Raw genomic sequence first — 19,852 nt, forward strand, 5'->3', positions numbered from 1 at the left:
AATTCTGATTTTCTAGAAAGAAATCCAGATGATGCTTCTGCTTTCACAATGTTTGGGTTTTTGAATGAGTATCTGCATCTAAAACAGCAGGCAGCCTATGCCTATGGGAGGTAAACTGTACACCCTTGGAAAGCTTAGCTTTTCCTTATACCAGCTGAAAAACCTAAGGGTTTTTCTTTTCCGTAGATAAAGTTTACTTTCTCAGTTCAACAGTACATTTCAACTAAGTGTATTGTAGGGGTGGGTGTGTGGATGTTCCTATACCAAACTTGGAAAGGCAGAACACAGAACTGGAAAAGTAAAGATGTCCTAAGACTTGTATGTCTTACCATTGCATTAGCTAATTCACTGTGTGGGATTTAAATGAAATTGAAAGAGAAGGCAAACTTGGTTTTAGCTTTATTCTCTGTCCCACTCTAATTAATGGAAGTAGTTGGCCTTTGGGTTTGTTTTGGGTTAATTTTTCTTCTCTCTTCTTTTCAAAGAAGGGAAGGTGGCAAATGAAACAGTACTTGGTGAATATGTTTGTTGATGCATTAAAACAGTGAAATAGGCTCTGTTTATGTTTCATTAGCGTAGAAAAGCTTTTGTATAAACAGTTGTCCATTTTCCTCTGAAAACTGTTCTCAAAATATGCATCTTGTAGTCAGATGATAAGTAACATTCATTGTGGTTAATTTTAGGGCAGCTTCACTGCTGAAAACCTCAGAGGATACTGAGAAATACAATACAGCAATGCAAAACTATGGCAGGTCACTGTGGTAAGTGTCGGTTGACTTTCTGAGCTCCTAACTTCAGCTTTGAAGGTAGTGAATGCAGCAGTACAAAATATGGTGAGGCTTAAGGTGAAGGATGGTTGCTAAAAATAATCTATTAAACATTATTCATAACTGTAGACAGGCTTGACTGAACTTTGTATTTGCTCCAGAAATTGTTAGTTTAATAAAAAAAAAAAATCATATTGTAAGGAATTGCTGTATGTCTTCACAGACTGTAGCATATCAGTTATTCTCTTATCCTTTGCTTGGTGCTAACTTGTTTTAAGTTGGGGGTTAATTTGGGGGTTTTTTGAAATTTTTTTTTTCTTTTTTTTTTTTTTTTTACAATCTTGACCCGTGAGCTATGTGATAGCTTAGTTTAAATAAAATTGCTGCTTCAAGGTTCATTCAAAAGCCCTTTTACCTACCCTTAGAATTTATATTGACTTTAACAACCTGAAGCGTGTGAGGTTGGGTTGTTATGTACCTGTGTGTGGTCTTTCTGCTGATGAATCCCTATACTGTAGTCCTACTCACAATTTGAAGTTCCCTTCATGATGCCTTCTGGTTCTGAGGGAATGCGGCACATAAGTATGTAGACTTTCAAATTTCTCTTTGATGTGAGATAGCTCAAGGTCTACTAATTAAATATTTGTTAGCTCTTTGGGGAAACTTCATATAGTCTTGTACATGACACTGAAACTTCTAACCCGTGACGAAGTGATAATTTACTAACTTCGGGGAAGATTTTAGAAGCAACTCTTTAGACTCCTGAAATCTCACATCCAAGCTGTATGTGTGTTATTTCATGTGTGCAATTTGATCACACACAAGATCAAATCTCTAGTAACTGATAAATAGTTCTAATAAACACAATCAGCTATTGTTCTTTCCATAGTGGTCTTAGAACAAGAATGCTGTAATCTTTCTGTGTGTGCATTTTCCTGTCTGTGTGCGTGATATGCTTTTACACACAGACAAAAAAAAAGCTTGATTTGCTTTTTTGCATGTTACTCCTTTGCTGTTTTCTCCCTCTTCACTGTGATGATCATTAAGTCATTTTCCTTATATACGGCTGTCATGCAGATGCGCAGGTCTTCTTCCTATAAATTGTTTTTCATGCAATGGATAGTTGGAGAGAGTAACTGCTATACCATGGAAAGCGTGGGGATTACTGCACATTCTTGTCCTAATATTGCTCTTTTCTAGGTGTCTGTTTAAAACTGCTATGTGGTAGAGGACACTGGTCCTCAAGGACAGTTTGTCTGAATTATAACAGCTGTTGCTGCATCCTTCCTACCAGTGACTGGGTTTTTTTCCGCAGTGCTCTTGGGCGATGTGATGAGGCCATTGAAGTTTACACATCAATACCCCTAACAGAGTTTGATGGCATTGTGGGGCTAGCGTTAGCTTACTTCAAGAAAGGACTCTTAGAAGAAAGTATCAAAGGTAAAATTCAGAGCATTATGGAACACTTCTTTTGAGGTCAATCTTAACAAAATTTGTTTGTCTAACCAACCTAGCTGACATTCAGTGTTTTGCTCTTTCAGTCCTATTGTGTAAGTATAAACACCACAACTATTTTAATACCTTGAGTACCATGTGCAGTTTTGGGCACCACAATAAAAGAAGAGCATTAAGATGTTAGAGAGCATCCAGAAGAGGGCTGTGAAGGTGGTGAACTGTCTGGAGGGGAAGCCTTATTAGGAGCAGCTGAGGTCACTTGATTTGTTTGGCCTGGAGAAGAGGAGACTGAGAGGAGACCTCATTATGGTCTTCATCCTCATGAGGAAATGAAGGGACAAGTACTGATCTCTTCACTCTCACAACCATTGACAGGACTCCAGGAAATGGCCTGAAGTTGATTCAGGGGAGGTTTAGGTTGAATATCAGGAAAAGATTTTTTCACCCAGAGCGTGGTTGAGTACTGGAACAGGCTCCCAGGGAAGTCATCACAGCGCCAGTATTGTCTTCAGATCAAGAAGCTTTTGGACAATGGTCTAGGCACATGGTATGATTCTTCAAGGGTCCTGCACAGTTGTATTTCATGGTGTTGGTGGGTCCCTTCCAACAGCCTATTCTGTAATTGAGTGAAAATCTATTAGTAGCGTCCTAGTATTGCTCAAATGTAGTAAGGAAAATTGAATTTCTTCAAGTGTAGGATTCTTGTCCATTAAGCTGTTTCTCTGAGCCTCCCTTGTTCTCAAATTAAGTTATTTTTTTATTTTTCTGGAAGAATCAGTTGTAATCTAAAGAGAAGACTGAGAGGTGATGTCATCAATATAAATGTCTTAAACACAGGTGTCAAGAGGATGGTACCAGCCACTTTGCAGTGGTCCCCATCAACAGGGCAAGTCATAATGGACATCATCTAAAACATAAGATCCACCTCAAGATGAGGAAGAACTTCTTTACATTGAGGGTGGTTCTGGAACAGGCTACACAGTGAGGTTGTGGAGTTTCTCCCCTCTGGAGACTTCCAAAACCCTCGTGCAAAGGTCTTGTGTCACCTTCTGTAGGTGGCCCTACCATGGTAGAGGGGTTGATCTCCAGAGGTCCTTCCAACCCTCATTATTCTATGATTCTCTGATAGGAGATTAATGTGGTGTTCAAAGCACTTTGCTTTAGTGGTAAATATAATTGTACCGTCGTTTTGCACACTTCTGAGATGTGCAACTTCATTAAAAGGTGTATGCAATAATCAGTGTAGAAGTGTAGGTGCTCACAAAGGAACAGTCAGCTCAGGGTTTTAAATAATTTTATTTTGTATTGGGAATGAGTGTGTCCATCTGAACTACAGTTTCATTTCATAAATGAACTATCAGAGGAAAGTATTTATACTATGTTGCCGTTTTTTTCTGAATATCCCAGTGCTGCTTTTCATTTCTGTTTCTACTTGCTATGTGTTAAACAACTCCCAGGCTCCAAACAGTAAATCTGGTATTTCCAAACATAGTTACTTCCAAAGTCTTAGTCAATTTATTTTTGTCTTCTGTTTATGATTTGAGTTGAGAAAATATAGTGAACCTGAACCTAAAGTGTCTCTGTTCTAATATCGTGTTATCCTAAAGGCTGTACAAAGGTTGTGTTTTTTCTTCTCCCTCAATTGAATTTTTACCAGCCTATGAAAAAGCCTTGTCTGTTGCTGAGTCTGAAAAAGATAGAGCACATATCCTGACTGCCTTGGCAATAATACAATATAAACTGAACAAAGTGGATGCTGCAAAGACACTGCTGTTTAAATGGTGAGTGGAGGGAATATTCAGAATGTGATATTTTATTGTTTTTGTGGGAGCTCAGGTGGATGTTTTCTTTGTGTATTGCAGCATTAAAAGTGGAAATGGATGCAGTGTACTTATTCATGTGATATGTCTGGTTTTCTTTTGTGGTCTGTCTCTTTCACATTCCTAAAGCAGTATTGAGTGGAAGGGCTGAGCAGTTTGGATGTCCAATATCCTTGAAATTTTGAAAACTTTATCTTTAAAGATAATGTTACTTTGTAGTTGTCCTAAGCACTAGGCAATGTTTTTGCTCATTAGCTCTAAGAACTCTGAATGGTCAGGGAAAATAATTTCAGTTTAAGTAGTCAAAAATGTCAGAAATTATTGTGTGCCCAGCAACGTAGACCAGGACAATCCTGTAGCTTTCCAATGAAAAGAAACAGATCTCTACTAGTTGTGCAATTAAGTGGTGAATGCCTGTTATTTTTCAAATCTGTGGAGGCTAAATAGCCTGTGCATCATTATTAGCCTCCTAGTAGCTAGAAATTAAGAGTTACCATCTCACCTCTTAGGGGGAACTCTGTCAGCAGAGAACTCTAGTAGTGTCAGTGCAGCGCCTGTCTTACCAGCAGACTCCTGAAGTTACTAATACAGTGAACTCTAATGGTTAGTTGGCTAGGAAACTGATATTTCCTGCATCTTATAAATCACTGCAGGCTTCTATTTTTGTCATAAACATGAACAGTGAGAGTCTAATGACATTATATGTTTGTGTTTAAAAAAAAAAGGTAGTGAATGTCTTAGGAAAGGAACATCACAATGAGTATGTCTAGATCTGAATTGGAAACAGTGCTGCAAACAGATTTTGGTGGATTTTACTAGTAGGAACAAAAATTATGCATTCTGGTGCAATAGATATTGTCATATTCTTTTCTGGAATTTGTGCTAGGTGACTTGGAGTGCCTGAGTAGGACTTTGAACATGAAGCTTCTTTTTTCATTTCTCATTACCAGCTTAGCACAGAGATTTTTAGCAGTGAGTGTGTTGGGATAACTAGTATGATAGTGTACCATTTCCAACTTGTCAGGGAGTGTCTTTGCTGACTGTTCAAGTTGAATTAACAACTTTTTTTTTTTTTTTTTCTTGCTAGGGACTGAAAACAAAACACAGAAGCTTACATTCTTGTCTTTTTTTGAAGGCAAAAGTAATCATTACGAGCTTTATTAGGTGCCTGTTGTCACCTGGTCTTCAAGGATATAGATCTAACCTGATCCAGGATCCCACAGAGAGTGTTAATTCTATATACCTTTCATGATACATAGGAGCAAGAGGACTCAGAAGTAACAATCATGTTATCAGTAAGCTTAGTTTGTGCTCTGAAATAGTTGTCTCTTTCCCTCTCTCTGATTCAACAGTTCATTGAAGGAACCTAGTACGGAAAGTCTGAAGGCTTTGTGCACGCTGGGATTGGTAAAGCAGGATGCAACACTTGCAACAGCAGCCCTAAAAGAATTACTGAAGCATGAAAAAGGGGATGATGGGATTTATGAGAGGTGTCTTATTGCATCTGCTGTTTATGCATTACAAGGTAGAAATGTGGCAATCCAGAGGGAAGTCTCCAAAGCAATACACAGGTATATAGATTGTCTTGCTTTAAATTGCCTTGTAAATGTATTGCTCTGATTACATTGAAGAGTAAGCATGTAATGTTTCTTTGAATCATTATTCTAAAAAAAATTATTTTTAAAAAATGCATTTTCAAAGATGAAGTCCTCACCTAAGGTTGTACCTCTAGCAGACAAGTTTGCTTTCTTATTTATGGAATCAAATAGCAGAAGTTTCATAGCTTTTCAGTGTTTTCTGATTTTGTTTGGAGGACTTTTTGACAGGTAGGTTAGTTTACTCCTCTATGGAAGCATTTTTCATCCTGTGTATCATAACCTTCAGCCTAGAAAAGTCCCTTGCATTTTTATTAATATTTAGCAGCCTTTGAAGCTGTTTCTTCCATTAGCTGTCTGTGTTTAAATTCAATTTGATTAGCCTTACCATTCTGAGCCTTTTAGGAAGGCACACATCATAGTTTCTCCAAGGGTTTTCAGAAAATATTTTCGTGCAATTGTTTTTTTCCAGCTACAACTAAAATTTCTTATTCTTCATACTATGAAGACAAGACGTGTAGGCCTAAAGTTTGTTTTCTTCCCATGAATATTAATATGCATGCTGTACATTGTATTTCTTTAGTTAGAAGTATAATTTCAATGTTGTGTTGTTTGTTTTCAGCCATGTCTACCTTTTAAGACATTGCATTGTATTCTTAATAGAAAAAGCTCTGTTTGATATTTGTAGCAAGTGCCTACTGAGTCCTGGAAGACCAGGTGCATATCTAAACCAGACAGTCTAATACCCTTTTCCTCCCTAGTTACCCTGATAATCCTGCCCTTTGGTCTCTTCTGTCTCGACTAGTTCCACTGTATGCATCAAAAAAGCCAAAAGTAAGTGTATTGCCAAAAGTAAGTGTAATACGCACGTGCTGTGTACATTCCAAGTAGTCTCTGTTGTTTCTGAACTGAAAAAAAACCCACCCTTCAGTGTGTGGACTTTCCCCAGTTAATATGAAAATGTAAGGCTTACATTCAAAGCAGTGCGCAGCTACATACTGAATTTATATAGCATTATTTTCATCTTCCATGAGGGTACTTGAAGTAAACTTAGAGGAAAGATCTGCTAGAATTATGCTAACAATAAAAGGCTGTACTATGCATAATTATATATCATTTCTTTTGTTTAGTTTTATAGAGATGTGTTTATGTAAATAAATATATATTAAGATTTACCTATTTTTAATTTGGTTAATGTAGTCATCTTCACTTTTCACATTAGTCAGTGTTTCCTTGCCACTTTTGTGCTTATTATTAGCTTTCCTCCAAATAAATACTCCTTGCCTTAATTTATGCTAATTATATAAACAGAAATAGCACCTGAAAACAAACCTTTTACAATATGGGGCTGAAATATGGATAAACTCTAGTCCAGAATGTCTCTTGCTAATTTTTTATAAAAAGATCATGCTGTAAGCAAGGACATTGCCTCATTGTACAAATTTTGTACTTGTGAATAACAAAGATAAAAATATTTTGGCGTTATATTTTGCATAAAATTAATTAGCCACGTAATTAAATCAGCTGTTTGTTTTTTTAATCTTGCAGGGAGGAGCTGTGGCTGGAAGTGTTGCACATACACTTGACGTAAACTGTGGAAAGGTTTGCCTTTCTTAAAATGCAGATTTTGTTATTCCATAAACAGTCCTAAAATTAATTCTGTCTGATCACTTACAGTGTTAAGTAACTCTTGTGTCCTGTTTTATAGGAAGTCCTGCTGAATATTGCAGTTAATCAGTTGGTAGCAGGATGTCACATGTTGGAAGATAAGAAAAGCAATCCTCTGAAAAATATTCAGAAGGCCATCCATGTCTGTCCAGGTTACTCTTCTTCTCAAACACAGTAGTGATTGTTTGTCTTTTTATCCATCAGAAGCAAAAATTACTGGATTAAAGTAAAATCTGCTTTTCTTGGGTTGATTTGTTGTTTTATCCATTTTATCCATGTATAATGCTTAGAGTGGAAATTGTCACTTTTCTTCCAAATTTAGTGGAATGGGAATTAAGCCAGACAATAAGAAAAATATCACTGGGTTTTAAGGCTTGTTCTAAACTATGAGCAATTTCTTAATCTCTCAACTGCATAAGTATTATTTAGCATACTAGACAAAATTGAAAAACATAGGTTCCCTCAGTATGAAACACCAGACAGAAGAGAATTATTCATCTCCTTTGAGATTTTTGATTAGAAAAGTTCTGTTAAAATGTGTGGATTATGAACTATAGAGAACTCTGTGGTTGTCTTACTAGTCTTCTTCCTATAGCATATGAAGTGCAAGCCTGGTGGGGTTTTTATTTGCTAATGTTTACTTGATAGTGAAATACTAAAACATTGCTTCTTCTAGAGTCATTTTGCTCTGATGTATAAGGCTGGCTTGCAAGTTAAAAATGTCAGTTACTTTCCTAGAGGAAATATGAGTGTATGACTGCTATTTAAAAGCAGTATACTTTACGTTTTACTTTGTTAGATCTTCAAGTTTTGTTTCATTTTGCTGGCAAAATTAATTATTTTAGGGATGAAAATTTAAATAAATAAAAACTTTAACTGAGCTCTGTCCAATTCAGGACAGAGATTACTCTTACAGTAGTAGGTGTTCTTCACAGAGCTATTTAAAGGTGAAATTGACACAGGAATTAGCTGGCAGTGAAAGTAGGCACCTATTGCTATAACTTTCATGCTGGTGGGCAGAACAGACTGAGTCTGCCACTTTGTGTTTTGTTAAAACTCTTCGGCGAAAGCCAAGATTAATCTGTGTAGTCAAAAATAAATTGGCAGCATCAGGTTAGCACACTGAAGCTATCTGTGGAAAATATATTAGCTGGGTTTAGGAACAGCATCTGCCTTTTATGATCTGATGAATCTTACTAGTTGGCAGCAAGTAGTTACCACCTTCCTTGGTTTGAACGCAGTTACTTCTCTTATTGTTGATGTCTTATTTACAGTGTGTGATTCCATTGATAGGTATGCTTTTATGCTTTATGTGGTAAATCCCATTCTAAGTGAACTACCAGCATATTTAGAATAGGCATGAGTTCCCTTTGACAATTCTTTTCTAGATAATCCTGTTGCTTGGGCAGTGCTAATGGCAGCCTGTCATGCTGAAAACACTGTTGTCTGTCTAAACAACACTGAACCGAAACGAACAGGCCTAGAGATGACACTTGTGTCTACAGTTTCAGCCAAAAGTAAGCTGCGTGGGTTTCCTATTTAAAAAAAGCAAAATAAAATTGAAATTATCTAAGCTTGCAATACTCTTCTGAACTTGCAAATAGGCTGAGGATTAGTGGTAATTACTCAATAGTGGCAATTACTCAACAACTGTAATTGTATTTTACACAAAAAAACTGGTAAATTCTAATATACACATAGGTTTAGATACTTAATGGCAGCTTGCTTTCCCCTTCAAACCTTCAAATGGTTTTCTAAAATAGTATTTCTGAACTCTGATGCCTACACCCATGAAGGTTGTGGATGTATTACATTGCAGCAGCAGTACTTACAGGAAAAGGCTAAAGTAATTTTGAGTTCTGTAACTCTTCCAGTAGGTGCCCATTCTTGCTCAATGCCCATAGTGTTTTGAAAACTGGAATTAAAATTCCATGCTTGATTGATCTCAAACCATTAATTTAAATGGTGTATGCTTATTTCCCCTCATGCTTTTGATTTTGCGGTCTTTCAATGTTCCTACTAATGAAGGGAGCCATGTCACATTAAAACTTTAAAAAGTTCTCCCTTACCAGATCTAGAGCCTGTGACCATGATGTTGTACTACAACATAAATACTAATCTGTTTAAGTGTGTTGTCTGTCTTTACAGCTGGAGAAAGTAATCTTCCGCAAAATTATGTCCGTACTCTTGAAGACTGGTGTCTGTGTCAAGCTATTACCAGTCTAGGGGAGACCGGTAAACTGTCAGAAGCTGAAGCTCTTTGTAACAAGGTATGATGGTGTCACACTGGCAGATCGTGATAGAATTTACAGAAGGCATTATTTTTGTGCATTATACAGTAAGGTAATGTTTGAATTAGCAACTGTCTGTTCCATAACAACTACAAAATACAATAGTTCACAGAATCACTGAATATTCTAATTTGAAAGAGACCCACAAAGATCAGATCAAGTCCAGCTCTGAACTGAATGGCCTGTATGGTAATCAAACCTTCCACTCTGGCAGTACTAGCCCCATGCTCTAACCAACTGAACTGATGGTTGACATATTCTCCTCTCCCCAGTATCGTGTTTGCAACATCAGAACTGTGTTAATAGTTGAAACAAGTAGCATGTGTGTCATGATAAAGCTGAAGTCTGTTCTTTCTGCCTGGAATTAAGCAAAATATTACCAAAATTCAAGGCAAGAAGTCAGGATAGGAGACATACATGGGACTTGGATTTCTTCTGGGTTGTGTTGGTACTTTGTTTCAGAGCTGTAAGTGGATGCTACAAGGTTAATTATAAAAAAGAGAGTTCTTGCTGCAACACAGCTGTGGAAGGGAGCTGGGCTGTTAACAGCGTTCAAGAGAGTGTTCATAAGCAGAAGACTTGGCAAAAGATAAGCAAAAAAGCACACATCCCTTATTTTCATTAAGGAAAATTACTAATCGCATGCAAATATGGTCCTTGTTTTTGGTATATTTCATTAAAGTGGAAGGGAGTTAAAAGAAAAAAACCCAAACAAACAACAACAAACAACAAAAAACCTAAACCAGACAAGCAGATTGATGGAACGTGCTGGTTTTCAGGAGGAAGTACTTTCTTACCTCTTTGTTTGCTTGGTGAGGTTTTTTCCTTTTCTGGCCAACTTGTCTACTGACCTGCCTTATATTAGCAGTGATTGGAGATTTTGGGACATACAAGGTCTGTCCTTCTTCCAGTTTGGTGTGGGGGAAGGCTGTGATGGATTTTGCTTGTATTATGTTAATTTTTGTTTGATGAAATAGCCTGGGGAGAGGACAGTCAATTAGTGTAGAAAAAAGGATAGCATATCCCTACCACAAACTATTAGTGGTAGTTTTGGACCCCAGAATTCTCAGAAGGCAGTATAATTGGGAGTGGAGAGTCAGAGACTGCTGTCCTTCAATTGTGAAGCATTCACAGGCAACATAATTTGTTAAAAAATGTGTGAAAAATTCAGGTATTGTTTGTTAAAACAAATCTGTTCTGAGTTATAATTCTTGGAAGTATTGTGATTTCAGCACAGAAAATAACATGCAGTGAGGTTTGCAGAAGCTTCACATGCTCCACCTGAGCTGAGTAAAGCAATAGATAGCTAGTTTTCTGTCTTTGCTTTTTTGTGTTGGTTCAAAGAAATACTCTCTGGATACCTGCTGTTACTGAATAGGAAATGTTTAGTAAAGTGCTTCTGTTCCAGTGAAAATAAAGTGTCTTATCTGTGAGAACTGAAATTGCTTGAAGCCTAATCAAGGTCCCTTTTAGCCTCAAGACGGGTTTTTGCCTATATTAATAGGCCCAAAAATTTTAATAATTGTCAAACCAAGTGAGAACTGTCTTTCAGAAACCAGTAAGAGTAGGAAATGTAAAATGTAAATTTAAAATGTAAAATTGAGCTTAGACTTCAAATGTATTTTGAGGACAGAAAAAATGTTAGCTGTTTTTATAGGTCAGTCCCTGGAATACTCCTTTGTGCAGCAGAGGAGAAAAATGCTGTATTTAAAGCACCCTGAGAAGGCTTTCAGTGTTGTTTTCTGTAAAGAACAGAATGGAAAATCTAAGTGTCCTTGATATTGGAGAGTGATAATTCTGACTGTTTTGGTTTTAGGGTTTAAAAAGCTGCCCTGAGCACCCAGCTCTGTTTTTGCTTTTGAGACAAGTTCAGTGTAAGCAGCTGTTGCAGTCTCACAAAGAACTTCCAGACAGCATCCTGGAGGAACTTCGCAAGACAGTTATGTCCACTTCATCCTCAGCTGCAGCCTGGCAAGTAAGTGTGAATCTTTTCCCTGACTGGTGTGCAACTCACACCTGCTGCAAGAGGGTGAGCATTTATTTCACTGCTTGATTTTATTTATCGGCTGACAGTCACTGACAGAAAAAACAGCTTAAGTTCTGTTTGTTCCATGTTATTTGTTCCAAAGTTGAAATTTCATGTTAATGTCTGTAGAAGTTCAAATATTAAGGACTGCTAGTAAGACCAAGCAGACATGGAAGCAGGAGAATTAAAAGCTTGGGATAAATGTCTGGAGTCCCTTTGAGGGATCTGTGATTTCATATGTGAGCAGAAACAGATTTCATAACTTCATAAGAATAAATGGAAGTAAAGGGTTGCAGTAATACACAATTTGTTATTTAAGGGTCTGAAAACCTGAATAACTCTCTTTCTCCATAATGTCCTGACTTCAGGTGTCACTGTTCTTTTGAGTAAGTTGACTGCAGAGAATCACTCCCAGTAACATTGTTCACTAATTCCCTTCCATGGCATGATAAGTAATCATTTCTAATGGACACTAAAGTGCTACATCTCACTTCATATGCCGCTTCTGTGAGTCTGTCTGAGAAGTCTCACACATGCCAAGAGATCGTTTTGGTGATGCAACACCAAATATGTTCATTTTCTAGCAGCTGCTTTTCAGTTTGCAGTTATCTTTGTCTTTATCAATGTAAGTAGCACATTGTTTAAAGAAATTATGTGAACTTTTAGTGTCCTTTATGTAGCTGAAGGATTGATAATGCTCCTCTCTGTGTTGATAAAATAAAGCAAAGCTTGTGGTAAGATTTAGTGAAGTTGTTTTCACTCTTAGAAGATCACTGAAAGGCTGCTTTACAGATCAAGATCTTGCTTCTTAGAAAGCTGTAGATCCTCTTCTCTTCAGACACTCCAAGAACTTTATTTGTGGGGAAGATGCTTTTTTGATGCATTTTTCTGTGATTTGTGAGACTTCATCTTTTTGAATACAGAACTCATTCAGGTTGAATTTGCAAAATAGGGGGCACACAAGAAATTATTGTATCCTCTTTTTTAACAACATTTTTTTAAATTAAATTGGGGTTTGTGTACATTCTTCAAGCATCTCTTGCATAGCCAAGTCATCTTCCTTACAAGCAGGGAGAGTTAGTGAAACGGGTGCATGTGATGTGGGGAGTGGGAGGGGATGATTTGTTTTAGTCTTCTTAATCCAGGCCACAGATAAAATACCTGTGAGGAAGATCTTTTTCATCTTCAAATAAAGGAAGTATTTCTCAGGGCTTAGATAGCATTCTGAAAAACTTGGCTGCTACATTTGCTTCTAGTGGATGCTTTTATGTTTTCTGTCTCTAGACTTCCTGTGAGTTTGATTTATCCATTGTGATGCCTTACAGTTTTACTACATTAGAGGGGCCATTAACTTTTCTTTCTGATTAAGTTTTTGGCTTTTGTCTAAATTGTTACATGGGATTTAAGGGTGCTTATGGACTGCTGTTCTGATGGCTGTCCTACTTTTTGTGCTGTGACTTGTCAGAAAAATAGAGAAAAGTAGATCTGGCAAAGCTGCCTTTGTGCCTTTGCATGGAGGTTCTCTTCTTTACTTCTTGAGTGCTAGACATCTTCAACTGCAAAGAGCTGAGGCTGAGGGAGGCTTTTTTTCCTTCACATGAATAAACGTTTTACTCTAAAAAGCAGACCTGCAGCTTGACATCAAGAATGCACAATCTCACTAGTGCTAATTAGTACTTTGCAGTGTGTTGCTCTTTGTAACTGGGGGTAACTTCTATGCACCTGAAAACACTAATAATTTTTGCCTCCTCTAACACCCTGCAGTCTATAGTCTATAAAAGTTTAGAGGCCTTTGCTCAAAAGCAAGGGAATGACTTTGTTTACTTGGTGATCCAGCAAAGAATATTTCTAAATATAGTTTGCACATCTTCATGCATATCATGTACATGTCAAGGATTTGCAGATATGACTGCATCTGCTTCAAAAAATGTGTGATGACTACAGAATTAAAGATAGAGAAGCTGGAATCCTTTTACTTCTCTTCATGAGGAAATCCAGGACATCTTGTGCTGGCAGAGCAGGCAGCAGCTGAGACAACCTATCAAAATAAGTCTATGAGTGGGCTAGGGAATTCTCAAAATAAGTTACTGTAGTGAGGTGTACTGCCAGCTCTGCAGCAGACTAATTTTTCTGCAGGGCAATGCACAGTATGTTGTTGGAATGAGGACTGGGTGCATGGTGTCAGCTAATAGTATGCTGTGGTACTCTCATAAATTGGACTAAATGGTATTACCTAATGGATGTGTATTTTGGTGGCTTCATAACTGATTTTGTTGGATGTTTATTTTCAGTGGCTGGCAAAAATATATCAGTCTCAGAGAATGATGACTGGAGCAGAGATGTGTTATAGGAAGAGTCTGCAGTTGGCATCACAGCAGGGCAACTGGAGTGGGAAGTTATCCAGCCTTCTCAGGCTAGCTATGCTCGCACTGGAAATCTGCATGGTAGGATAACCAGTATAACATTATTGCATGATTTCACAGAAGTTGGTGGGATAGAAGGTTTCTGTAGTCATAAATTATGCCCCTGTTGAAATTGCTTTATGTTTTATGAATGATAGCTAGAGAATAAAATGAGACATCAAGGGGCAGTGGAGTATTCTTAGAACATGTCTTTGTAAGAGAGGTTGCAATGTAATAATCACATAGAACCACTTTGTGCCTAAGAGGCTCACTTGCTCAGTAAGGCTTGTCTATAACAGTTTTAATTTGATCATCCAAATTGCCATACCCCTCAAATGTCTGTCTTATTCAACTGCCTCAACAGATTTTTTTCTTCACTGGTGCCTGGAGAAATCAGTCAGTCATATTTCAAGTATTTTTATGCTGTATAGTCATTTCCAGATATGATGCTTTGCACTGAAGTCTAAGAACAATCTAAGGGAATTGTATCTTGTGGAATAAAAAAAAAAAGTACTCTATTCCTTGCACTGGGGGGCAAGGTGAACATACGTCAGAATCTTGGCAAGTGTTTATTATCTTCTAGCAGTGTCACTCTAGAAACTTGAAGTTCACTACCAGATTTTAAAGTCTACTGTAAAATGTAGATACTGCTGTGATCTTGACTAGTGCTTTTTCATAAATTAATGAATCTGTAATCAAAATCAGGCAAAGCAACCCCCATATATCCTGAGATCTTGTGTAAGAAAAGGCAGTCAGATTTACTGAGGATAAACCTGCAAAACTGTTCTCCTTTTTGGAGAAGAGAGTTGTCCTCAGTTTTTCTCACAAGCCCATTGCTTCCAAAGGCAGAATTTGTCAAGCGGAAGTATTTTTCCTGCTGTAATTCTGTCACTTTTTAGTGGTCTGCTTTGTTCCTTATTGCTCCTAAATGCTTTCAGAGATCTCAAGATACCGACTAAATTGATTAATACTATTTTTTCAAGGGCTGGCCTGAATTGCCTAAGAATAAACAAGACTTTGTTTAAAAATGTGGTTAGTATGAATTTGATTATCTCATCTCAACCTTTTTAAGTGAGCAGAGAAGCTGATGAGTGGATTTTTTTTTGGCATTTCTGCACTGGTTTAATGAAATGTATAAAAGCCTGGTGAAAAACTTGCTCAGGTCCATGAAAGCTCTGTATTTGAATATTGCTTGTCTCCCAATTATCTTTTAAGTAAAGATGGTCACCCTTTCAAATACAGTAATTTGAATGCTATACAGACACAATGGGGATAATAAGGTTTTTCTAAAGCCAGTTTTTCTTTCTTTGCTTTGCTTATATTCTTAAGAAATATGGCTTTGCTCAATAGTTGCTCTGTTAGGTGATTGCAGTCTAGGAGTTGGTTTTGATTTCTAGAAAAAATGATGTCACTTCTGGGGATAAATTTTACATTCTAGAATAGTTTTATATGTGGGATGAAGATTTACAAGGGTTTCTGAAGCACTACTAAAATTTATATGAAAAAAACAAAAAGACTATGTACATAAATTAGCAGGGGGGAATGCTGGCAAGGCTGATCCTAAATAAGTTAACATGACTTTTCTAGTCGCTTCTAACCACTGTTAGAAGTGGGGTTTTTTTTAAACAAGTGTCTCTATAACCTGCTAAATACTTCTCAGAATAGCTTGAATTAAACCTGCTTGCTAGAGAGATGCAAATATACTACAATAAAGTCATTTTTCCCCTGCTTTTTCTCCTCTTTATTTTTTTTAAATTTCTTGGTTTATTTATTCTCTTTATTTTATTCTTAACTTTTATAATAGGCTAATGTCTCCAATGAACACTGGCCATCCTTGGTTCAGGAGGCAACAACTGAAGCTTTGAAACTTTCTCCTTGCCCTTTGGCAGCTCTGCTTCAAGCCCTGCTACAGTATAATCGCAAAATGGGAGCAAGGTATGCATGATCCGTTGTCAGTGGAATACAGTGTCTAAAAATACAAGTGGTCATTATCTGCAGATCTAACTTCAAGATCTTAAAGAAACTTGAAAGCAGAAATTAATTCTTGAAATAGTGTGGCAAATAAAAGGGAGAGGGGAGAAAGGGTTAGTGATGTGGGGAGCAGCCAAATCTTCCATTATTTGTGGAAAAAAAAAACAACCACCCAGAAAAAAACAGCTCTAAGGCAACTTTTATTTTAAAAGCAGGCAATCTAAATAAATTCATCAGGGACTCTACACATTTTGAAAAATCTTCTAAAATAGCACAGTGGAAACCGATATCACTGACCTGACTACTGCTAGGATTAATTTTCATCCCAAATTTTACTCACAGTGAAAGTTCATGCCCATTCCTGAACATCCAGGTGGACATAGTGGCTTTTTGAGGAAGGATTTAGGGAAGGGGTTCTTGGAGTCTTGCTGTGTTGTGTATATGGTTGCTATGTCCATTTTGTCTTCTGTAGTATTTTTGCTTAAGCTATGGAAAATTGGCGGCTTTTGTATGGTTTTGTCCAGTAATTCAGCCATTTTGATGATAATTCTAGGAAACTGGCGTATGTTTTTTGTTGGCTCTTCAGATGACAGCCTAATGTGATTGTGATGGTTGTCGCTTACAATAAAATTAAGATAAAAATTTAATTAAAATCAGTCTTATTACTATTCCAGATATTAAATTACATGAACAGTGTATTACAAGATCTAATTGATCTGCCTAGGTGTTTCAAAACCCTGAAACAATAAAGTAATCTTGAATACTAATAACAAACTAAAACATGTAAATTCTCACAGCCTGTTAAATCACAATGTAGTGGAATATCGCATTGGCTATAAAGCACAGAATTCTTAGAACAAGAGCCAAAGCTGATGGAGCACCAGTGAATGAATATGACATCCCTACATGTAGTTGCCAGTTTTTACCAGATTTCTAATGGCACTGTGAATTTGAAAATCCCTTTGTTAGGTACATGGTGTGTTGGTGTTGGAAGGTAGTATCAGCCAAAGAGGATTTTAGGCTTTTTGTAGTACTCTATTCCAACTACCTTCTCTTTTGCAATTTCACGTCTTGTCTCTGTTTGCAGGAACTGCAATAAGGGCTTTCCTGTATATTACTTTTGGCCACTGTTGCTTCCTTTATGTTTGTGGGGCCTGCTCAGTTGCATTTGATTTGGTTATGTTTTGATTATGTTTCCAGGGAGACTCGGCGAATGTTGGAGAGAGTTGTTTACCAACCAGCAAATCCAGAGACCATAGTGTCAGTGGCACGCTGGTACCTCCTGCAACATCTGTATGCCAAAGATGATTGTGAATTAATAGATGTAAGACAGTACACCTTGTACAGAACTTCTGTCTATTTATGTTTGATATTGTACTTGCAACTGGGAAGTGGAGTAGAAGGAGGCTAGGAAGGTGTTGCTCTTGAGGTGCAAATGTACTTCAGTTTTTGAAATCAACACCAGTTTGTTTGAATGTCTTCCATTCCTCCATGCAGTAATGAAAAATAAACAGTAAAGTCTCCAGTCCAAAGTTGGAACAGTTCTACTGGTGCTTCTTCAGTAGACATGAGGACCATTTAATTAAAATTTTAGCAATAATAATGTTGATTCCCTGTAGCCTGGCTGGAACATGTCACGTCCCTGGCCCAAAAGATCTGAGCAGCAGAATCTCTGTGCTCTCTCTTAATGTTTGTAATGGTACATTATTTTCAGTGCATAGTAGATGCTGCATTAGTTTCTGTTGACAGTGCTTCACTAATGTATTTGATCAAACTTACAAATCCATGCAGCTCTTTCATGTAGTGCAAGTGGGGTGTCATTCATTTTGGCTTATAATGAGAAATACTTTTCTCCTCAAAATCTGAATACATTCTCCTATCCTCAGTTCTGCCACTGGTGATGAGGGCTGTTCCCTGGTGAAATGTGAATCCAATATAAAGTACATTTGGGGCTACATATAAAAAGGTGTGGACAAAAATCCATACACAGACATGCACAGACACAGATAAAAAAATCTAGATTTAATGAGTTCAGAAGATCCTGGTATGATCTTGCTGCACTTGCTTCTGCAAAATTGTTTATAGTCCCTGCTGATGAGTGTGATAATAATGGCTGGAGATTTGCTTGGCTCTGCTTAATGGTTTTCCTTTTCAGTATGTGTATTTCAGTATGTCATTGGGTTACAAGAGATGTGCCAGAAGCTTATGAACATTAAGTTGCTGGGAGACCTTTTTTAAAGGTCCCTCATAGAAAAGCTCCACATGTGATGTATGGAAAATAAATCAGGGAAGTATGAATTTAACTGGGGGAGGGAAGAGGATGTGGCAGTTTTTTTTAAAGTAGCTGCAGAGAACACTTCAGTTTGGCAAATGGAGATTTATGCAAAGGTAAGAGTAATACAAAGCAGGGGACAGGTGTGTGTCAGCAGGAAAACAGGTCTGCTTGTTTAATTGCCAGCAGGTTAACTACTTGTCAAAGTAATCAATAATGCTTTTACAGAGCATTGGAAGTGATTACAGTCACTATAGTGCAGAGTTTGGATCTTTTAAGTAAGTTGATGTGTATTTGTGAGTATTTCCTATTTGGGGATTATGGGTTAGATGATCTTTTAACGAAATGCCTAACATGAATTAAAGTACATTTCAGATTGCCATTAAGACAATAACAAAAAAAACTTAAATTCTCAGGTCATTCTTTATTTTTCTCTGCAGGTGCTTATAGAAAATGCCAAAGCTAATGGAGATGTTAGAGCTCTGGAACTAAATGAGAAATTGTCAGCAAGTGCCTAGAATGGACTATCTCAAGCAAAATACTTCTATGTTGATCCAGTTGACTTAGTTCACCTTCCAGAAGCATATAAAGTTTGGGCTGTTTTGTTTATGTCTGATTTATTTTTTTCTGTTTCATCAACTGCAGCCTTGTGTTTAGTTTTGCTTTTTCTTGAACAAAAGTAGGTTATTTTCATGTTGAGTTATGCACATAAAATCACATTTACTTTGAAAAGAAAACCCTGAAATTTGCTTTTTTTTTTTTGCTCCCCCACTTAAACTTTGTTGCTATTCACAATAGAGTGTTTCCCCCCTAACTTAGCTAGCAAACAGAATTCCACTTTATCTACTTGTGTGTCTCTGTCAGGTCTGAGGGTTCTTGGACTCTGATACCTTCTGGACTGCAGCTGGGGCCCCCAGGAGTACTGGCAGGAGTGGGGGTGCAGGAGCTGGGTGTTCCTTTGGTCCAGGGATCTTCCAGATGCCTTCTATCCCATCTGAGTCACCAGAACTGATGCCTTGTGAAGGCTGAGCTAAAACAGAGACTAGATGGAGTTAAAGAATAAAGTAGGTATTTATTGGAAGGCCTAAATGGATACACCCTGGGCAGTACAAGAGCCCAGCCAGGGCGACACCCCAGATGAACCCAAAATGGTCACAAAACAGATGACTGGTCACATGTCTCACACTTTTATAAATCCTGGTCCATTAGCATATTGGAGTTAATTGTCCAGTTATAGCTTTAGGTTATGAAGTCCCATCCTTTTTGTTTTTCTGTCTTCAATCCACGTTGTTTATGCTCTTTGGACTGAGATCTGGATGGTTGTCCTTGGTCCCAAGCTAGGAAAGGAATTGTTTTGTCTCCCTACTTTGTGAAGAAAGCTTACCATCCCTTAATATGAAGCTTAGACACTAAAGTAGCACAGAATCTGAAAAATATAAACACTAAAACCTAAGGCATCATTTGGACACACAGAAGTACAATTACTAACTCCCCTGCGAGGTTTTCTTGGCACAGAATCTTAAGAGCTGGGTAGCAGACAACTTCTGTCATCTCTTGGTAACTCAGCTGCTGATTGCTTTATTGG

At 37.4% G+C, this 19,852-nt stretch overlaps 1 protein-coding gene across 7 annotated transcripts in view; it reads left to right on the top strand.

The window, feature by feature from the left end:
- The window catches only part of TTC37 (tetratricopeptide repeat domain 37), a 47,307-nt gene extending 28,308 nt beyond the window's left edge, over positions 1–18,999 (top strand). For all 7 annotated transcript variants that reach the window (XM_041422203.1, XM_041422207.1, XM_041422209.1 and 4 more), the window contains 15 exons: positions 17–110; positions 684–761; positions 2,083–2,207; positions 3,880–4,003; positions 5,395–5,613; positions 6,399–6,471; positions 7,186–7,239; positions 7,346–7,457; positions 8,694–8,822; positions 9,454–9,575; positions 11,413–11,571; positions 13,914–14,066; positions 15,829–15,959; positions 17,196–17,319; positions 18,708–18,999. In XM_041422203.1, coding sequence (XP_041278137.1) covers positions 17–110; positions 684–761; positions 2,083–2,207; positions 3,880–4,003; positions 5,395–5,613; positions 6,399–6,471; positions 7,186–7,239; positions 7,346–7,457; positions 8,694–8,822; positions 9,454–9,575; positions 11,413–11,571; positions 13,914–14,066; positions 15,829–15,959; positions 17,196–17,319; positions 18,708–18,785 — 1,775 coding nt within the window. In that variant the 3' untranslated portion in view covers positions 18,786–18,999. The remainder of the gene's footprint in view (positions 1–16; positions 111–683; positions 762–2,082; positions 2,208–3,879; positions 4,004–5,394; positions 5,614–6,398; positions 6,472–7,185; positions 7,240–7,345; positions 7,458–8,693; positions 8,823–9,453; positions 9,576–11,412; positions 11,572–13,913; positions 14,067–15,828; positions 15,960–17,195; positions 17,320–18,707) is intronic.
- Positions 19,000–19,852: the final 853 nt, after the last annotated feature.

Source organism: Onychostruthus taczanowskii, unplaced genomic scaffold, assembly GCF_017590055.1.
Source record: "Onychostruthus taczanowskii isolate IOZ18803 unplaced genomic scaffold, ASM1759005v1 scaffold72, whole genome shotgun sequence".
NCBI lineage: Eukaryota > Metazoa > Chordata > Aves > Passeriformes > Passeridae > Onychostruthus > Onychostruthus taczanowskii.